The sequence below is a fragment of the Scyliorhinus torazame genome, chromosome 11 (assembly GCF_047496885.1).
Source record: "Scyliorhinus torazame isolate Kashiwa2021f chromosome 11, sScyTor2.1, whole genome shotgun sequence".
Lineage (NCBI taxonomy): Eukaryota > Metazoa > Chordata > Chondrichthyes > Carcharhiniformes > Scyliorhinidae > Scyliorhinus > Scyliorhinus torazame.
The window spans coordinates 53,873,037-53,891,461 of record NC_092717.1 but is presented as its reverse complement, the minus strand read 5'-3'; the positions used below and the strand labels follow the sequence as shown (position 1 = coordinate 53,891,461).

At 40.8% G+C, this 18,425-nt stretch overlaps 1 protein-coding gene across 32 annotated transcripts in view; it reads left to right on the top strand.

Annotated features, from left to right (window-relative positions):
* Nucleotides 1-18,425, top strand: part of clasp2 (cytoplasmic linker associated protein 2) — a 666,501-nt gene that overhangs the window by 513,249 nt on the left and 134,827 nt on the right. For all 32 annotated transcript variants that reach the window (XM_072467277.1, XM_072467285.1, XM_072467284.1 and 29 more), the window contains 3 exons: nt 2,040-2,203; nt 5,896-5,974; nt 13,239-13,382. In XM_072467277.1, the coding sequence (XP_072323378.1) occupies nt 2,040-2,203; nt 5,896-5,974; nt 13,239-13,382 (387 nt within the window). The remainder of the gene's footprint in view (nt 1-2,039; nt 2,204-5,895; nt 5,975-13,238; nt 13,383-18,425) is intronic.

Sequence of the window (18,425 nt, the reverse complement as noted above, 5' to 3'; positions counted from 1 at the left end):
GAACTCATGAAGATCCTGACGTTTTATGCTATGAACTTAATGCAGTGGTTTATGCATTTTCAGACAAACCATGCATTGGTATTATGACTGTGATTTCTTTACGGTCTATTTTTAATAGTTTATGGTGTGCAGTGCTTTATATCTTGCACTATTCTTCTATTTTCTGTTAGATTTACATTTCTTTCCACAGTGTTCATATTTTGAGTATGTTTAAAATTCTAGCAAATGCTCTCCATGTTGGTGAATAACCAAAATTATTTTAAGCACAACCCCCCAAGTATTTGGATCACCACTGACACAATATTGTATTGGGTCTGTGCTACTGCTATTATTCTGCTAGTAATCATAACTTAAGAAATCCATGCAGTTATTCCATCAACTGTGGGCCTTCTCAAATTTACAAAATAAATCCATACAGACAGCAGTGTGATCACACCTTGCTATTAAAATGTGCATTAATTATAAGCACATAGTTCATATTTATTCCTCTACAGTAAAATTAGTGATCAAGTACAAAACGCAACCATGATTGAGCAGATTTTGGGGGAAATTGTTTGTATTTAGTGACAATTGTGTGAACTAATCAACCGGTGTAACAGATTTGTTATAAATGTTTTGTATAATAATTTACTGACAACCACGAAGAAGGTGTACTTTCAGGCTTTTCAATGCAAGAACATATTGTCAAATCTTCTGTTGAGGTGGGGTTAAAGCTTAGTGCATGTATAGGGTGATGTGCACTCCACAGACCCAAGTGGACAATAGTTGGGCATGTAATCCAACATAAGATTTATGCTTCCCAGGTGACTAACTTTCTATGTTACTCTGCAGCAATTGTGAGCTTTGCTTCTCTCATAATTCTAACAAGATATTGTACTAAGTTTTTAATTTGTCTAAACCAAGTTTAACAAGTTTACAGATCCTCTGGCTTAGTCAGTGAGATATACAGACAATATAAATCCTAGGTTCTCTCCCTGGTCTATACAGAGTTGGATGAACTGGATTGATAGAAGATTGATAGAATGTGATCAACTTCAGCACTACCAGGATAAGGAGTGGAAAGCAAAAACAGAAAACGCTTGAAAATTGCATCAGGTCCGACAACATCTGCGGAGAAAAAACAGTGCTCATGTTTTGAGCGTGGATGACGCTTAATCAGCGCTAGAGAAGTTCTCTCTAGTTCCGATGAAGATTCATCCAGACTCGAAATGTTAGCTTTGTCCTCTCTCCATTGATGCTGTCGGACCTGCTGAGATCTTCCAGCATTTTCTGTTTTTGTTTCAGATTCCAGCATTCACAGTAATTTTCCTTTATATTAAGGAGTAGGAAGATCCGCTCCTGGATATTACCAATGACCTCTGCTGGAAATATATGGGGGCTCTGGGCTGTGAAGAAATTATGCCTCATACTGTCAAATAGCCTACTGTCAAGGCATACACTTAATTTGTGGCTACTTGGGAGAGACAGCTGTCAGAACTTGTGCCTGTGAGACCATGCTCTTTAGAAGAGAGGGCCAAAAACTGATTTTATTTTTAAAACTGAGAAAACCAGTTTCTTGCAATTGCAGTAAGCTGACTGGGTATTTTTTAAACTTGGTTTTGCACCATGCTGTATTTATAATGAATAAACACAAAACCCATGCATGTGAAACTACCTTTCGGAAGTAGTCTCAGATCTGCATGGCTTTCATGCTAAAGTCATGACTGCAACTCTCATGACCCTGTTCATACAAACCATTTCACATTGTAGTTATTTAACAGCACAAATAAAGGACAATATTTCCAATTTAAACCAACTTAAATTTGGAAACCATTTTCTGAGTATCAGGTAAAATTATAAAGCTTTCTAAATATTGCAGTTGCATGAAAATTTGAGGCTAAGAATCTAAAAAGTAATTTTATACATTATATAGTACATATGCAAATTTGCCTCATTTTCTGCTTGCCTGCAAAAATTGGCATTGATAAATTCATTAAAATTACTGCTTAAGTATAAGACTTGCTGCAAGATCATGATCCTTGATATGTCCATATTTTCAGGTTTTCAGTATGTTTTTGGAAACACTGGTTGACTTCATTCATGTCCATAAAGAAGATCTTCAAGACTGGTTGTTTGTTTTATTGACTCAACTATTGAAGAAAATGGGTGCTGATTTGCTTGGTTCTGTACAGGCAAAGGTACAGAAATCACTTGATGTTGCAAGGTCAGCATTATGTGGCAAATGTCACAGTTTTACTCTACATATAATTTATTTCTAAATAAAATTAGACTTATTTATAGTAAATATATGTATTTTCGGAGTTTGCCTTTATTTTCTATTCAACTCTGTAAAGTAGGAAACACATGCCTTTATACACTTTGTGCAGCTGTACATTCATGTTACAAATTTAGGTGACCAGATTAGGGTAAGAAAACGAGGAATTGAATATGAAGTAATGGAAGAATTAAATATTTATTGGACATTTGGATCAAATGGTAAACACTCGCGTTATTGGAAATTAAACAACTAAAAAGTTGTGGCTTTGATCATTAGTTTATTTTAGTGTAAATATAAGCGCTGAGTGAAGGCAGCAAATGCTGTTAAAAAGGCAGAAAGACATAAACCTAGAATTTATAGATTGTTTAATCGATTGCTGGTAGTGGGGAAAGTGTTAGCATTTAATGACAATCCAAGATTATTCATGTGATGATGGTCCACTGAAGCCTAAAGCAATGTTTTTCATGGATTTGGGACAGGTCATGCTTCATACTTCCATTTGGATCCTTAGAGTTTGTTGCTCAATTCGTTATTGGAGGACATCCATTAGATTTAAACTACCTGGATTTTCAGACTCTATATTTTGATGAGCCAAGCCGCTCAGTTTTTAAAGAAGATTATGGAATTGATGTAACATCACCTGGCTGTGAATTGGTGAATCAATGTGGAAAGCTCTATTTTAGGAGGGGATGAGCATCCATTGGAGCGCCATAAGGAATTGCACAAGTGTATTCGGAAGTAGTATAGGAAGTTTCCGGTGTGACAATCCAAATTCCGTGGTGGCACCAAATGAGGAAAATGATATATCCCGTTTGCCTGGAATTCCTTACTTTTGAACTGCTTTGAGATCACTTGTGCTGTTCACGATTCTTATTATTAGTGTCTATGTTTGCACTTGTCATTTCTACTCTAGTGTATACTAACTCAATCCAGTGACATCTACTGTCATCTTGGCTGCCTTCTAATCCCTGATGGGGCCTTGCATACAACTGAATGAAAAACATCATCTGATCACTCCATCTAATGGCCTCTCAAAATGCTTAAAAGGGGTAGTGTAGGTAAACTAGGAGTTTACCACCATTGAATAGAAGTATTTATACAGGATGACAATTTGTTGGTTGTGTTTCAATAACATTTAAATAATACTTTGCCTGGAATGGAATATCTAGCAATGGCTTAGAAATTCAGACATATGGAACGTAATTTTTGGATGCTAAATGGTCTCCAAAGTCTCCAATTTATTTGGTAGGAAGTCAATGAATTTCACATGTCATTGTCCTGCCATTTTGATAAAGGCCAAATTATCTACATGCCTGTAAAAACTAAAGTTAAATAGCTGTCTGAGAGCCCCCCTGTAAGAATGGCTTGCCAAGTCAACCAACATTGTCAGCATTGTTCACACTCAGAAAAACAGCCATACCAAAAATAGATTTCGCTGAATGCAGAGCCAACAGGTCTGATACCTCCAAACCCAATCACTCATTTCCCTCAACCCAGTCGGCCCATCTTCTCGCTGCTAATGGTGCAGCAGGTCAATTTTATGTTAAGTTTTACCAACAGCTCTGCACAATTCAATGGGCATGAGGCCTGAGCACTAATAGTATGTATGATTTGGTCTCATCATGAAATGAAATGAAAATCGCTTATTGCCACAAGTAGGCTTCAAACAAAGTTACTGTGAAAAGCCTCTAGTCGCCACATTCCGGCGCCTGTTCGGGGAGGCTGGCATGGGAATTGAACCTACGCTGCTGGCCTGCGTTGGTCTACTTTAAAAGCCAGCTATTTAGCCCTGTGCTAAACCAGCCCCATTCAGGCACAGGTACCCATGCACTTAAAATTAGACAGGTCCAAATTTTAAAGCTGATGTTTCCTGGTTAGGAACTGCAAAACACAGTGCACTGTTTTTTCATTTCTAGGGCCTGTGTTTGGACTCAGCCTAGACTATTGTCAATAGACTTTGGGTGGAATTTTCTTCTTTTGCACTCTCCAGCCCCTAATTTTCCTGTCAGTTAAAATAAATATTGAGAAAATTACAAGTTGATTAATTCACAAACTAGAAACTCTGACCTTTGTCTCTGACATCTATAGCAGTGCTAAATAAATTTGAGTCAAGCACTCTCAACTCAGGCTTCTGTTTCAAAATTAGCTTGAAATCATTTAAAATTGATACTCGCTCTTGGAAAATGTGAGCAGCTTGTTTGACAATTCAAAATGTCACTTTGATGCTGGAATTAAATCACAATGGATAAGAAGAAACATATCAGCTGTGCTTGTTGCCAATAGTTCAACATTCCAATCAGTAATATACCTGACCTTGTCTTGTATTGAACTAAAGTCCCCTGTATTTTTGATCGTTAAGAGTTATCAATTTGTCGCTTGAATATTGCTGGAAACAGACATGTTGCCGAAGCTTTTCATCTTGCACTCGTTAGGACAAATGCAAGCATACCAAATTTCAAATGCTCTCAACAGATTATACCACAGGAGAAAAGAGGTGCTGATTGATTGTTAAATCAACAGATTGGCCAAGGCATTGCTATGGAAAAAAGCAATTAGGATCTCGAGCCTCCCATGCTTCGAGGTAATTCAAAGAAAGGCACAATGCTAGAACATAAAATTTTTTGTTTGCAGAGAACAGGACCCTGTGCATGGATGTAGACTGTACTCTGCCACCACACACTTGCAAAAACCTAAACATAACATTTGTTGTTAGATGTGATTTTGCAATGTGCAGCATTTGCTAGACAATCTGGAGTATGCTAATAGCTGCACTAATAACCAATTTAAGACAATAAGTGAAGCTTGTAACATGGCTCATTTACATTTGCTAGAAGTGACTCATATTCATATGCAGGGACCACATTCTGTAAACGAAAGGAATATGTTCAAGCTTACATCTTTATTGAATTACCCAGAAGATTAGGGAGCCTATAGTTTCCTGTTTATTTCTCCATGGCAACATCTCAGCCAATCAAAGTCAATATGCCAACCAATTTCACAACTTTTCCCACATTGTAAATTGTGATCGTTTGAAGTTTGGCATTCTAACGTTTGTCCTGAGGGCAGCAAGGTAGCACAGTGGTTAGCACTGCTGCCTCACGGCGCTGAAGACCCAGGCTCGATCCCGGCTGCGGGTCACTGTCCATGTGGATTTTGCACATTCTCCCTGTGTCTGCGTGTATCTCACCCCCAGAACTCATAGATGGGCAGGGTACATGGATTGGCCATGCAAAATTTCCCCTCAATTTAAAAATAAATCTCTACTTTCAGTAACATGTAACTTATCAATTATCTTTAGTAATGATTTCAAATGGTAGCTCGGTTCCAGTACTCTGCCACTTACAGTGTGCAACAATTATCAGTTTAAGGCTGTTTGACTGGTAGCACAATGGTACATTTTCACAATGAAAAGATTGGGAATTCCATAGGAATATTAAAATTCAACCTTTCATTGGAAAAATATAATACAATTGAACTATTGTAGCCAAATGCTTGCACTGCAGCCACAGGAGCTATCAATTCAATGGACCTCCCCAGAAAACACAAGATTATTTTAAGAAAATTGTTTCAGTATGGATTAACAATTAAGTTGGATAAATGTCAATGAGCTAACAGTGCTTTTAAAAATTAATTTGCAGGGAGTCTTTCCCTAACGACCTGCAGTTCAGTATTTTAATGAGATTCACTGTTGATCAGACACAGACTCCAAACTTGAAGGTTAGTTATTTATACATAGAGAATCAATATATTTAGCAACTGTAACCTTAGGAACATGTTTTGACTGCTCTGTTGAAAAAATATTTTTTAGTTTTTCTAGTTTTTTCTGCCTTTCATTTTAATGAACTTTCTCGCCCTGACCACTAGCAAAGGGAATGTCACCCTTGGTTTTCAATGTTTTCTTTTACTGTCAATTTCTGACCTCCGGTTGATCTTGACAAAGCAAATTGAAAAAAGATTCCTTATTTTGAGCCTTTTCACTCCCAAAATAATGGATGTTTCTTTATCTATTTGTTAATTGTGCCACAATTAAATATCTTAAACAAATTGTGACACAAAATAATAACTGATGTATGTGGCATCTGCGATCTTTGAAAAAGTACTAAGAATTGCTTAATCCTGGCAGAGGAATGGGAACGAGGATGCAAAATTGGGAAGGAAAAACAAAGTATGCGGGGAGGAAGTGGTGTACTGGTAATGTAACTGGACTAGTAATCCAGAGGCCCAGGCAAATGCTCTGGGGACAAAATGTTCAAATTCCATCTGGGCAGCTAGTAGAATTTAAAATCAATAAATCTGGAATTAAAAGTTAATGACAATCATAAAAACCCTTCTGGTTTACTAATGTCCTTAACATAATCTGGCCTACATAAGGATCCAGACCCACATCAATGTGGCTGACTTAAATGCAGTCTGAAGTGGCCTAGCATTTTAATTCAGTTGTACCAAACCACTACAAAGTCAAAAAGGAACAAAACTGGACAGGCTATCCAGTATCAACCTCGGCACTGCGAGCAACCACCACACACCCAACCCTGCAATGTCTCCCGTATTAACATCTGGGGACTTGTACCAGAATTGGGAGAACTGTGCCACAAACTTTCTAGCAATAGTTTGACCAACTATTTACCGAATCGTACCTTAAAGACAATGTCCCAGACACCATCACTATCCTGGCCCACCGAACAGACCCACCAGAGGTGGCGACCAAGTTGTCTACAGTCAGGAGGGAGTTTCCCTCCAGACTCTGTTGACTCAGGCCCCATGACTCAGTCCCTCATGGCATCCTGGGCAAGGAAACCTCATGCTGATTACCACCTGCAATCCCCCTCAGCTGATAAATCAGTAATTCTCCATATTGAACACCAATTAGAAGAAGCACTGAGGGTGGTCAGAGCACAGAATGTCCTTCGGGAGAGGAATTTCAATGTTCATCATCAAGGTGCCTCAGTGGTACCACTACTATTGAACTTGCTGTGTCCTAAATGACATAGCCATTTGACTGGGCCTGTGGTCATTTTACCCTGTTTAATTGACTCTCTGCTGCTTGTGGACAGGTAGGCTTGCCCACCTGCTTTCTGCATCTGGGAAACTATCCTAGGGTCAGGATGATACAAGTAAAGAACTTACTGTTATCCTTGATATGCTGCACCCCTAAATTTTAAGAGCTAAGTCCCTGGAAATGTTCTTTCCTTCTCACACATCGGCACAGTAGCTCAGTGGTTAGCACTGTTGCTCAGCGCCAGGATCCCAGGTTCGATTCCCGCTTGGGTCACTGTCTGTGCGGAGTCTGCATTCTCCCCGTGTCTGCGTGGGTTTCCTCCGGGTGCTCTGGCTTCCTGCCACAAGTCCGAAAGACATGCTGCTAGATGAATTGGACATTCTTAATTCTCCCTCTGTGTATCCAAACAGGTGCCGGAATGTGGCAATTAGGGACTTTTCACAGTAACTTCATTGCAGTGTTAATGTAAGCTTACTTGTGACAATAATAAAGATTATTATTATTATTACATTCTCCCTTCACAGAAAAATGGTGAATCCGTGCAGTGCATTCTGCCTTAATGAATCATCTGCAGACGAATGTGATTGTTGCACATTCGACACTTGATGCTAGCTGAATAAGTCAGATTCTAATCATGAGTATAGATTTTAATTTTTACAACTGATTCTGTTGACAAATAACAGATTTTTATTACATATAGCTATTAAGACAAATGGATCAATGACCGGTAGTGGATTTGATGTACGGATTACCCATGATCTTATTGAATGGTGATTTAGGCTCAAGGGTCTGAATGCACTGTTCCTATTCCTCTGCACGAAACTGGAAATTAAGCTTGAACTTTGGTTATAACTATTACTCAAGAAAATTTGCTTTTTAAAAAAGTCAAGACATCAGTAAGTGAATACAAATTCATCACTGCCTCAGGAAAGCAGAGGTTCCATGAACGTGGATAGAGTAGAAAAGGGAGAACTAACGATGATAAATTAAATGTCAGAACATCCAGGTTTTAGTCTTATAAGAGTCCCTCCTGTTTATTCCCTTCTTTCCTCTTTCTTTTATTTTTGCTGTTACATTTTTGATCCATGGATGTTTAATGGACTTGTGACTTTAAAGTAAAGCAGCCTGCAAGAAACAGCCTTTAATTCAAACAAGCAGATTCCAGAAGGCTGTACTGTTTTAGACTGGTGATTGGAGATTGGCAGGCCCCAGTGAGGTCTCGGTCTGATTGATGTGACTGGTGGTCAATGAATGACCCAGAAGGCTGTGACCTGCCCAGTAGCAGGTGATGATTGTTTTTTATTTTCTTCTGGAATATTTCACAGAGCCACAAGTTTCCATTTTATTTTCACTTTTGGTTTTGCAGTCTGGGTGGATGATTTCAACTAAATCCCAAAGAAGTCAGCTAAACTGGCTGGCTTTCATAAGGTCACTGGGGGCTAGTTTTCTCTTTAGTAAGTCTGGGTGCTATTTGCTCGAGATTTGCAAAGGTTTGAAATCAAATCCCGAACTGAAGGCAAGGTTTGATGTGAGACAGAGTGTCTCAGGAAAGAATATGCCTGAATGTGAACCTTCGAGTTGAAGAGGTTTGATAAGACCTAAAGTCACTGCAGAAGGCCTGCTGCCTGTAAGTCTGTACCGAATTAATGACTCTGCCAAGAAGACCATCATCAGCTGTAAATCAGAGGCTTTGATCAACCAGCATGCTAAGAGGAAAGCCTGCTGGAAAGAACTGATCATCTGAAGCAAGGACTTTTATTTTTTGATCTTAGTCCTCAATTGTATTACCCCTTTCCACCCCTCTGTGTTTGCCTTGTGTGTTTGGGTAGATGGTGGGACAGTTAAAGGGGGTAGTCAGTTAGCTTGTCTGTTATCCAGCTGTAATTCTGAACATTTCATCTTTATTCCAGTTATAAATAAACAGTGATTGTATTCCAACTTACAAACCTGGTGACTGGAATTACCTGGAGCCAAGGGCCAAAGGTTTTGGGAAATTTATATGATGTATTGGTTAATTCACTTGTGTTGTGACTCCGGGGCACCTGGGGCTAGAATTGACCATGCACTTGCCTGGGGTGGCATGCATAAATTGGGGGCTCGTCTGGGATTTTTGAAACGGTAGACGTCAAAGTTTGGGGTTACAGTATAAATTAAAAGAGTCACCAAGTAGTGATATAACAGGATGGCTCTGGAAGCTGCTAAGAATGTTCTTGGGGTGCAAGACCTATCTCTGGTTTATTTAAAAGATCTTCACAAAGACAAGAATTGGTGGATAAATTAGGAATAGAGGTACCAGCTAGATCTAGGAATGTGGAGACAATGGAAGCGATTGCTCAACATTTAAAGTTGAAAGAAATGCAAGAAGCACAGCCCGGTACAGGGCAACAATCAGTAGAATTAGCTTAATGAAACAAAATGGAGATGCAGCAAAAAGAAATGGAGCTGAGGCAGAGAGAAAAAGAAATGGACCTGAGGCAGAGAGAAAAAGAAATGGACCTGAGGCAGAGCGGGGGAAAAATGGAGCTGAGGCAGAGAGAAAAAGAAATGGAGCTGCGGCAGAGAGAAAAAGAAATAGTGCTGAGATAGAGAGAAAAAGAAATGGAGCTGTGGCAGAGCGAAAAAGAAATAGCGCTGAGATAGAGAGAAAAAGAAACGAGAGAGGAAAGTAAAAAAGAAATAGCGCTGAGGTAGAGAGAAAAAGAAATGAGAGGGGAAAGTGAAAAAGGAGAGGGAAAAAAAAGAGAAATGGAGATAGAAATGCAGAACTTGGAATTCGCGAATGACCTCCAGTTTAAGGCACTAGAAATGAGTGGGGAGCTGCCAAAAAGTAGAGGGTGCTTAATCCTAGAATAGAATTCAGTGAAGATATGTTTAAATTGATACCGGCCTTCCCACAATTCGATAAGAAGAAGGTAGAAACCTTTTTAGGGCTTTTGAAAAAATAATAATCCAAACTGAGTGGCCAAGAGAAAAGTGGACATTACCCATTGAAGAGTAAATTGATGGGGCGGGCACCGGATGTTTATACTTTCCTGAGAGAGTGGCAGTCTAAGGATTATGACGTGGTAAGAAAGAATGCATATGAATTGGTTCCTGAAGCATATAGGCAAAGGTGTCGGAATTTAAGGAGTCAGCCGTGACAGACGTATGCAGAATTTGCAAGTGTTAAATAGGTGAGTACGAGGATTGGGATTTGAAACTATCTGAGGCTTTGAGAGAGGTCATTCCCTTAGAGGAATTAAAAAATTCCCTACCTCCTACAGTAAGAGCCCATGTCGAAAGCCAAAGGGCAATGGATGCTAGGCAGGCAGCAATTATGGCTAACAGTTAGGAGTGAATCCACAAATTTAAATATTTGTTCCATCACCCCCATAAATTTGAAAAGATAGGAAGTGGGAGAGTGAAAGGAAGTAAGGTAGCCAATGTAAAGAATAAAAATAGCTGGAATGCTTCGAGATCTCCTCCTTAGGCCAGGAAGGAAGATACTGAGGGTGGAAATGAGATTTGGAAGCCTGGGTCTTACCATTGCAACAAGGTGGGACACGTACGTTTAGCATGTTGTAAGTTTCAAGGAAAGCCCATGGGACCTGTAGGGTTCATAAGGAGGATTCTGAAAAGAGAACAAAAGTGGAGAGTACTACAGAGCAGAGTGTTTTTTTGAATGGACTTAGAAGACCTGAGGTAAACAGTGCTGTGGGAGCAGGTGTGAGAAATGAGGTATATGAGAGATATGCCGAGTTTTGTGTCCAAGGGGAAGATCACTCCTTTTTCATCAGCTGACAGAGCCAAACCCATAACTATCGTAAAGGGCACAGGTGCTACTCAAACCCTCGTACTGGAGAAGGATTTGGTTTTCCTTTCAGAGAGCTCAATGAAAGCTGAAGTGTGAATGAATGGGATAGGTAGCGATTTTATCCAGTTCCATTGTATAAAATACAATTGGAGTGTGATTTAGTGTCAGGTCCAGTAGTCCTCGGAGTGGCTAAGGAAGTCCCAGTGGAAGGAGTAGACTTACTATTGGGAATGATTTGGCAGGAATGAAGTTTGTAGCTACACCCATTATTACAGAGAATCCAAGGGAAGGGCTGCAGATAGCACATGAGATGCAAATCGTGAGAGTTAGGAAAACTCATTGGGCAGTAAGTGACTCAAAGAAAGAAATGTTCAAAGGCACTGATCACACATCAAGTGACAATGGTAGTGAATCTGATTCGGCTGATACTGATTAAATTATTTCCACGGGAATGATTCTTCACGAGGTTTGCCAAAGATAAACTCAGTAGATCACCAGATTCTGAGAATTCTTAGATTAAAAGTGACCATAGGAAAGAGGAATCCAGATTTAATAGTGATGCTTGTGCTAAAGAGTCAGACGAGAGTTTTGAATTCGATCTTGATTCTGAATATGAAGTAATGATAAACAGCTGTTAAAGAATTAACTGTCACTAACAGATTTTGAACAAAAGTAATTCTTCCCAGGCTAGTAAAGAAGACAGCAAATCAGAAGTGAAATGTTTTTTCTAAAATAATTTATTACAACCTTTTATAGTAAACCCATTGCCATTCACTTCAGGTGCAAATATTTCCCAGAGCATGTCTGCTTTGAAGGAAAATATGAATGATAGCATAGCACCAGTGATTCGGGACGAGGACAGTAAGGTCTGTGAAGTCATACCAAGCGAACGGCTGGTTAACCCACATCCTTCTAAAGGTCCACAATGACTCTTCAAGGTAAAGGAAGCAATTAGCAAAGGTGATGAAGTAATCTATAAACAATTCCTTTTGAAAACAAAGAGGAAGATGGATTGTTAACAACAACCAGAAAGTTCATGGCGCCAATGATGTACCATCCTCTGATTCTGAAAGTAAGGAGGAACAATTGAAATCTGCAAAGTATTGTTTCAGTCTGTGTTACCAAATGGGGATATGGACTGTGATTACAAAAACTCCCAATGAAGAGGTAAAAGTTGTCACACAAGGAATGGTGCATGTAAAGTCAGTCAACTCAAGTGTATTGAACCCTCAGCTGCACATATCGCTGAAGGTAGCCATCTGCCAAAAAAGGGAGAATGTAAAGTTGGAGCGGTTAAATTGTGCTTATTGGTTAAACATGAACCAAATATTTCCCTCAGCATTGACAATACTGCTTGTGGTCTCATCGCAGGAGATCCTCAAAATTTGGTTTGATGTACATTGGACAATCAGAACAGACTTAACTTTTACTTAAGGGTGGCACGGTGGCACAGTGGTTGCCTCACAACTCCAGGGGCCCAGGTTCAATTCCAATCTCGGGTGACTGTGTGGAGTTTGTACGTTCTCCGCGTGTCTGTGTGAGTTTCCTCCAGGTGCTCCAGTTTCCTCCCACAGTGCAAAGATGTGCGGGTTAGGTGGGTTGGCCATGCCAAATTACCCTTTAATGGCCAGAGATATGCAGGTTAGGTTATGGATTACAGGAATAGGTAGAGGTATGCAGAGTGCCCATTTGAAGGACTGAATGGCCTCCTTCTGCACGGTAGGGATTCTAAGATTATCTTTTGACCTTAATCCTTATTATTTTAACCCTTTCTACACCTATATGTTTGTCTATCTTGTGTGTGTTGGTAGAGGGTGGGATAGTTAAAGGGGGTGGTAGGTTACTTTCTGAATTCCCCCTCAATGTACCCAAATAGGCGGTGTACTGTGGTGACGAGGGGATTTTCATTGTAGTGGCAAAAATTTCGGGAATTTTTATAAGAATTATTGGTTAATTCACTTGTGTTATGACTCAGGGGCACTTGTGCTGTGATAGGGCTGGAACTGACCGTCCACTTGCCCAGGGTGGCATAACGTTCTTATAACTAACTTTGAGTTCCCCATCATAGTTTCTGAATTCATGTTGATTAGTAATAATAGTTACATGTTGTTCCTGCTTTTAATTTTGATTTTATCGTGGACATAAATCCATAATTTACAAAATGTTATCTGTTTCTGCCTGTACTACAGGTGAAAGTTGCCATTTTGAAATACATCGAAACATTGACTCTACAGATGGACCCTGCAGATTTTGTAAATTCCAGTGAAACACGTCTGGCAGTATCACGGATCATTACATGGACAACTGAGCCAAAAAGCTCTGATGTTAGAAAGGTAACTATTATGACTGATTTTGTATGTCATTTAGGCTTTGTGCAATCTTTTTGGCTTCTTGATCAGACAAAAATTGAGTTACTTCACCCTGAAAGATAAAAGTTCCATAATCTTTTATGTTTTGATTTACACTCACTACACACATGAGGTGGTATCTGTTTGTCACAAGCTTCAGTCACTGGACCGGAGTTTCTAGAGAAACGCTAGAAATGCCACGAAAAGCTCCAACTTAGCTTTTAACTTCCAACAGTCTAATGCCCTGTTTTATGGCTATAGTAACATGTTGGTCTCAATGAATCATATCTATTCTCTAAACTGTATTTTTTTACTACTCTGAGAAGCATCTGCCTTTTCATTTCCTCTCATGGTAATTCATGTTGTTCACTATCGCTTCTCTTATCGCTCCAGATTTTCTGTGGGTTTGCAAGCAAATGTTTGTTGTCATCCATGTTTTTGTGGGGTAATTCTTAACTATCAACCATAATAGCTACCTCCCTTAAAATATAAACTCTACTTTGTTCCAACTGATTCCGAAAGGAAGTGTTTTCAAATTCTTCCAAAGCACCAATCAAACACCATTTCGTTTTCTCCAGCAAATTCCACAAAAGTCTTAATTCTGCCTCCAGTTTCTAAACATTGGCCTGTAAGCTTTTGGAACAAAGCACAGCAATCTTAGCCGTATCGTAATCTGCAAACTCTATCTGAGAGGCTTGAATAAATTTCTAATATTTTCCCTACCAAAACATTTTGTAAAAGAATTGTCCAAATTTTTCTTAACCAGTGTAACTTTGTTGAAATGTTCTCAAATGAGACAGAATACATTTCAGCCCCTTCCTTACGGAATTTTAAAATTCCTAAAATCACTAACTATTCTTGCCAAATCAAAACCAGGATCTGACCAAAAATCTGCCTGCTACTTCCTGTTCATATAATTGAGAATACTTTGTTTCTTTTCTACAGTATTACCATTCCCTTTGTCTTTTGTACCATGACATTATTGTCCTTTACTCTATCCCAGACCTTCTCTTTTGTTCTTCCTTCCTCTTTCCCACTTTTTCAACGACAAAAGTCATCACATTTCTACCTTCCTTCAGTTTAAAAAATAAATATTAATTCTGTTTCCCCTCCGCCAGCCCTCTTGAATATTTCTAACACTTCCTATTTTTATATCAGATTTGCAGTATGTTCCTTATATTTTCACAAATACACAGAATGTAGTCTGTTTTGGGACTTCAATGTCTGTCACTAAGAATTGCTCAGTAGCACCATTACCGACCGAGCTAGCCGAGTCCTGAAAAACCTATCTGCCAGATTGGGCCTGTGGGAGGAAAATCACCAAGAAAAGAAGACCTACTTGACCTCATCCTATCCAATCTACAGATGCACCTGTTCATGATAGGATAACTAGAAGTGACCACTGCACGGTCCTTGTGGAGTCAAAAATCTCACCTTCACATTGAGGGCATTCTCCGTTGAGTTGTGTGGTATAATGCCATGCTAAATTGGATAGATTCAGAACAGATCTAATAGTTCAAAACTGGGCATCCAGGAGGTACTGTGGATCTCAGCAGCAGCATAAATATATTCAACAACAATCTGTAACCCTCATGGCCTGGCACAACCTTCATCCTACCATTACCATCAAGCCAGGAGTCCAATTGTGGTTCAATGAGGAGTGCAGGAGAGCATGCCAGGAACAGCCCCAGGTACACATAAAAAAATGAAGTTCCAGTTTGGTGAAGCTACAAAACAGGACTACATGCATGCTAAACAGCAGAAACAACATGCAGTAGCGCAATGCAATCACACAAACAACTGATCAGCTAAAAGCTAGGCAATTCTGTCACATCCAATCACAATCTGGTAGACAGTTGAATAACTAACTCCGCCGGAGGAGGAGGCTCCTCAATCATCCCCATCTACGGTTTTGGACATAAGAACATAACATAAGAACCAGGAGTAGGCCATCTGGCCCCTCGAGACTGCTCTGCCATTCGAGAAGATCATGGCTGATCTTTTTGTGGATTCAGCTGCACTTACCTGCCCACTCACCGTAACCCTTAATTCCTTTACTGTTCAAAAATCTATCTTTCTTTGCCTTATAAACATTCGATGAGGTAGGCTCAACTGCTTGGGAGCGCAGCATGACAGTGCAAAGACTTGGCTAAGCCATTTGGTACCATATTCAGCGAGAAGTCTTGAATGGGTGATTTAGCTCTGTCTTCTGAGGTCCCCAGAATCAAAAAAGTCTTCAGCCAATTCAATTCACACCAAGTGATATCAAGGAACAGCTGAAAGCACTGAATGCAGCAAGAACTATTGGCCCTGGCAAAAACCCCACTGTGATACTAACGTCTTGTGCTCTCAGATTTAGCTGCACCTCTAGCCCAGTTGTTCCAGTACAGTTGCAACATTAGCATCTACCCAACAATTGGAACATTTCAGAGATATGTCCTGCGCACAAATCAAATCCAATCCAAACAATTGCCACTTCATCGGCCTACGTTCAACCATCAGCAAAGTGAGGGAAGGTACTGGTGACAATGCCAGAGTAAACAGCACTTAGTCTGCAATAATCTGCTCAATGCTCAATTTGGGTTTGCTAGGATCACTCTGCTCCAGACCTCATTATAGCTTTGATCCAAACATGGACAAAGAGTTAAATTCCAGAAGGGAGGCGAGAGTGATGGCCCTTGGCATCAAGACAGCATTTGACTGAGTATGGCATGGAGGAGCCCTAGTAAAATTAAAAGGAAAACTTTCTGGGAGGGGAGTTGGAAGTTGGAGTATGGGAAAAGGCCTTGAGAGTTAATTTATCCTCGTCGTGTGCCAGGCTTAGCCTGATCCAGTTCAAGGTGGTTCATAGGGCTCATATGACTGCGGCCCGGATGAGTAGTGGATGATAGGTGTCCGCTGTGGGGAAGCCTGGCGAATCATGTGCATATGTTCTGGGCGTGTCCGAAGTTGAGGGGATTCTGGCAGGGATTTTCGGACGTCATATCAGAGGTCCTGGAAGGGAGGGTGACTCCGAGTCCAGAAATGGCAATATTTGGGGTATCGGAAGATATGGGGGCCCAGGAGGGGAGGGCCGATGTCCTGGCCTTCTCCTCCCTGGTGGCCCGGAGACGGATTTTGCTGGGGGCGGGGGGGGGGGGGGGGGGGGCGGAAAGGAGGAGGAGAAGAGGGGGGGGGAGGCATGGGAACTTAATATACGGGTAATCAGGAGATAGAGCGGGGGGTGTAGTAAGGTATGTTATTTTAATGTTGTTGCGTGTGTCGGCCCACTCAGTTGTTTAAGAAATGTTAAATTGTTAAAACTGTGAAAATTACAAATGCTTCAATAAAATATTTTCTAAAAAACAAAAAGGAAAACTTTCCATTGGCCAGGGTTATACCTAACACAAAATAAGATGCTTGGAGGCCAATCATCTCAGCCCCAGCATTTTGCTGCAGACGTTTCACAGGGTTGTGTCCTTAACCTAACCATCTTCATTTGCTTCATCGATGGACTTCCCTCCAACATAAGGTTCAGTATGATTCACAGCTCATTCGATAGTGAAACAGATCATGCCTGCGTATAGTAACACCTGGACAGCAATCCGGTTTGGGTTGATAAGTGCTAAACAATATTCATGCCAGGCAATGACCACCTACAACAACAGAGAATCTAACCATCTCCTCATGACTTTCAATGGCATTACCATCACTGAAGCCCCATCGTTCCACTGACAAGGAATCCAACTAGATCAGCCACATAAATACTGTTACAAGTCAGAGGCTGAGATTTCTGCAGCTGGCAACTCATTCCTGATTGTCCAAAGTCCCTCCATCATCTATAAGGCAGAAGTCAGGCGTGTGATGGAATATTTGCCTGTTTGAGTGCAGCTCCAATAACACTCCGGAAGCTTGATACCATCTAGGACAATACAGCCCACTTGATTGGGACCCCATCCATTCATACGACCACTAATGCCTTAAACATTCCTCCCTTCATCACAAGCACACTGTGACTGCATTGTGTACCATGTGCAAAATGCACAGCAGCAACTCACCAAAGCTCCTATCGCACCTTCCAAATCCACAACCTCTCCCACCTTGAAAAACAAGGACAGCAGGTGCACAGGAACGGATTATCATACATCATATTGACTTGAAATTACATCACTGTTCCTCAACTGTCACTGGGTCAAATTGCTGTTCTCCAGTAAACTGGAGTAAGTTAGGGAGGGGGAGGGGCTGCAGCCTGCTGATCCAGTTCGGATAGGTTTTGGCGTGCCTAGGAGGTGTGGGGAGATGAGAGTGGTTTCAACAAGAAGTGGTGGGGTAATTTATGGGATGGGAGGAGTAGTTTGCTGACTGGTGACTGGGTTTTTTTTTCTCCGATGAGTGGGGCCAGGTGCCATCTAAGGTGGTGATCGCTGGTTGGCGAAGTTTGAGGTGATAGGTTCGTCCCATGTAGAGTTGATGGCTGATCCAAGGGTGCGGGGGTGAGTGATCCCAGTTTGTTTGGTGATGTGGAATGTGAGGGGCTGGGTGGCTCATCTGAAGAGCTAGATGGCCGATGTGGTGTTGTTGCAGGAGACACTCTTGCAGGTGAAAGACCAGGTAAGGCTTCATAAGGGCTGGGCAAGTCAGGTTTTTCATTCGGGCTTTAACAGTGGAGGGGGAACTGGAATGCGGTTTTGGATCCAAAGATGGACCATTCCAGCCAAAGTCTTGTCCCTTCTGGCGGGCGGGGGGTTGGGGGGGGGGGGGGGGGGGGCAGTTGCTGGCGATGTTTGGATTGGATTGGATTTGTTTATTGTCACGTGTACTGAGGTACAGTGAAAAGTATTTTTCTACGAGCAGCTCAACAGATCATTAAGTACATGGGAAGAAAAGAGAAGAAAAGAAAATACATAATAGGGCAACACAAGGTACATATTGTAACTACATAAGCACCGGCATCAGATGAAGCATACAGGGTGTAGTGTTAATGAGGTCAGTCCATAAGAGGGTCATTTAGGAGTCTGGTAACAGCGGGGAAGAAGCTGTTTTTGAGTC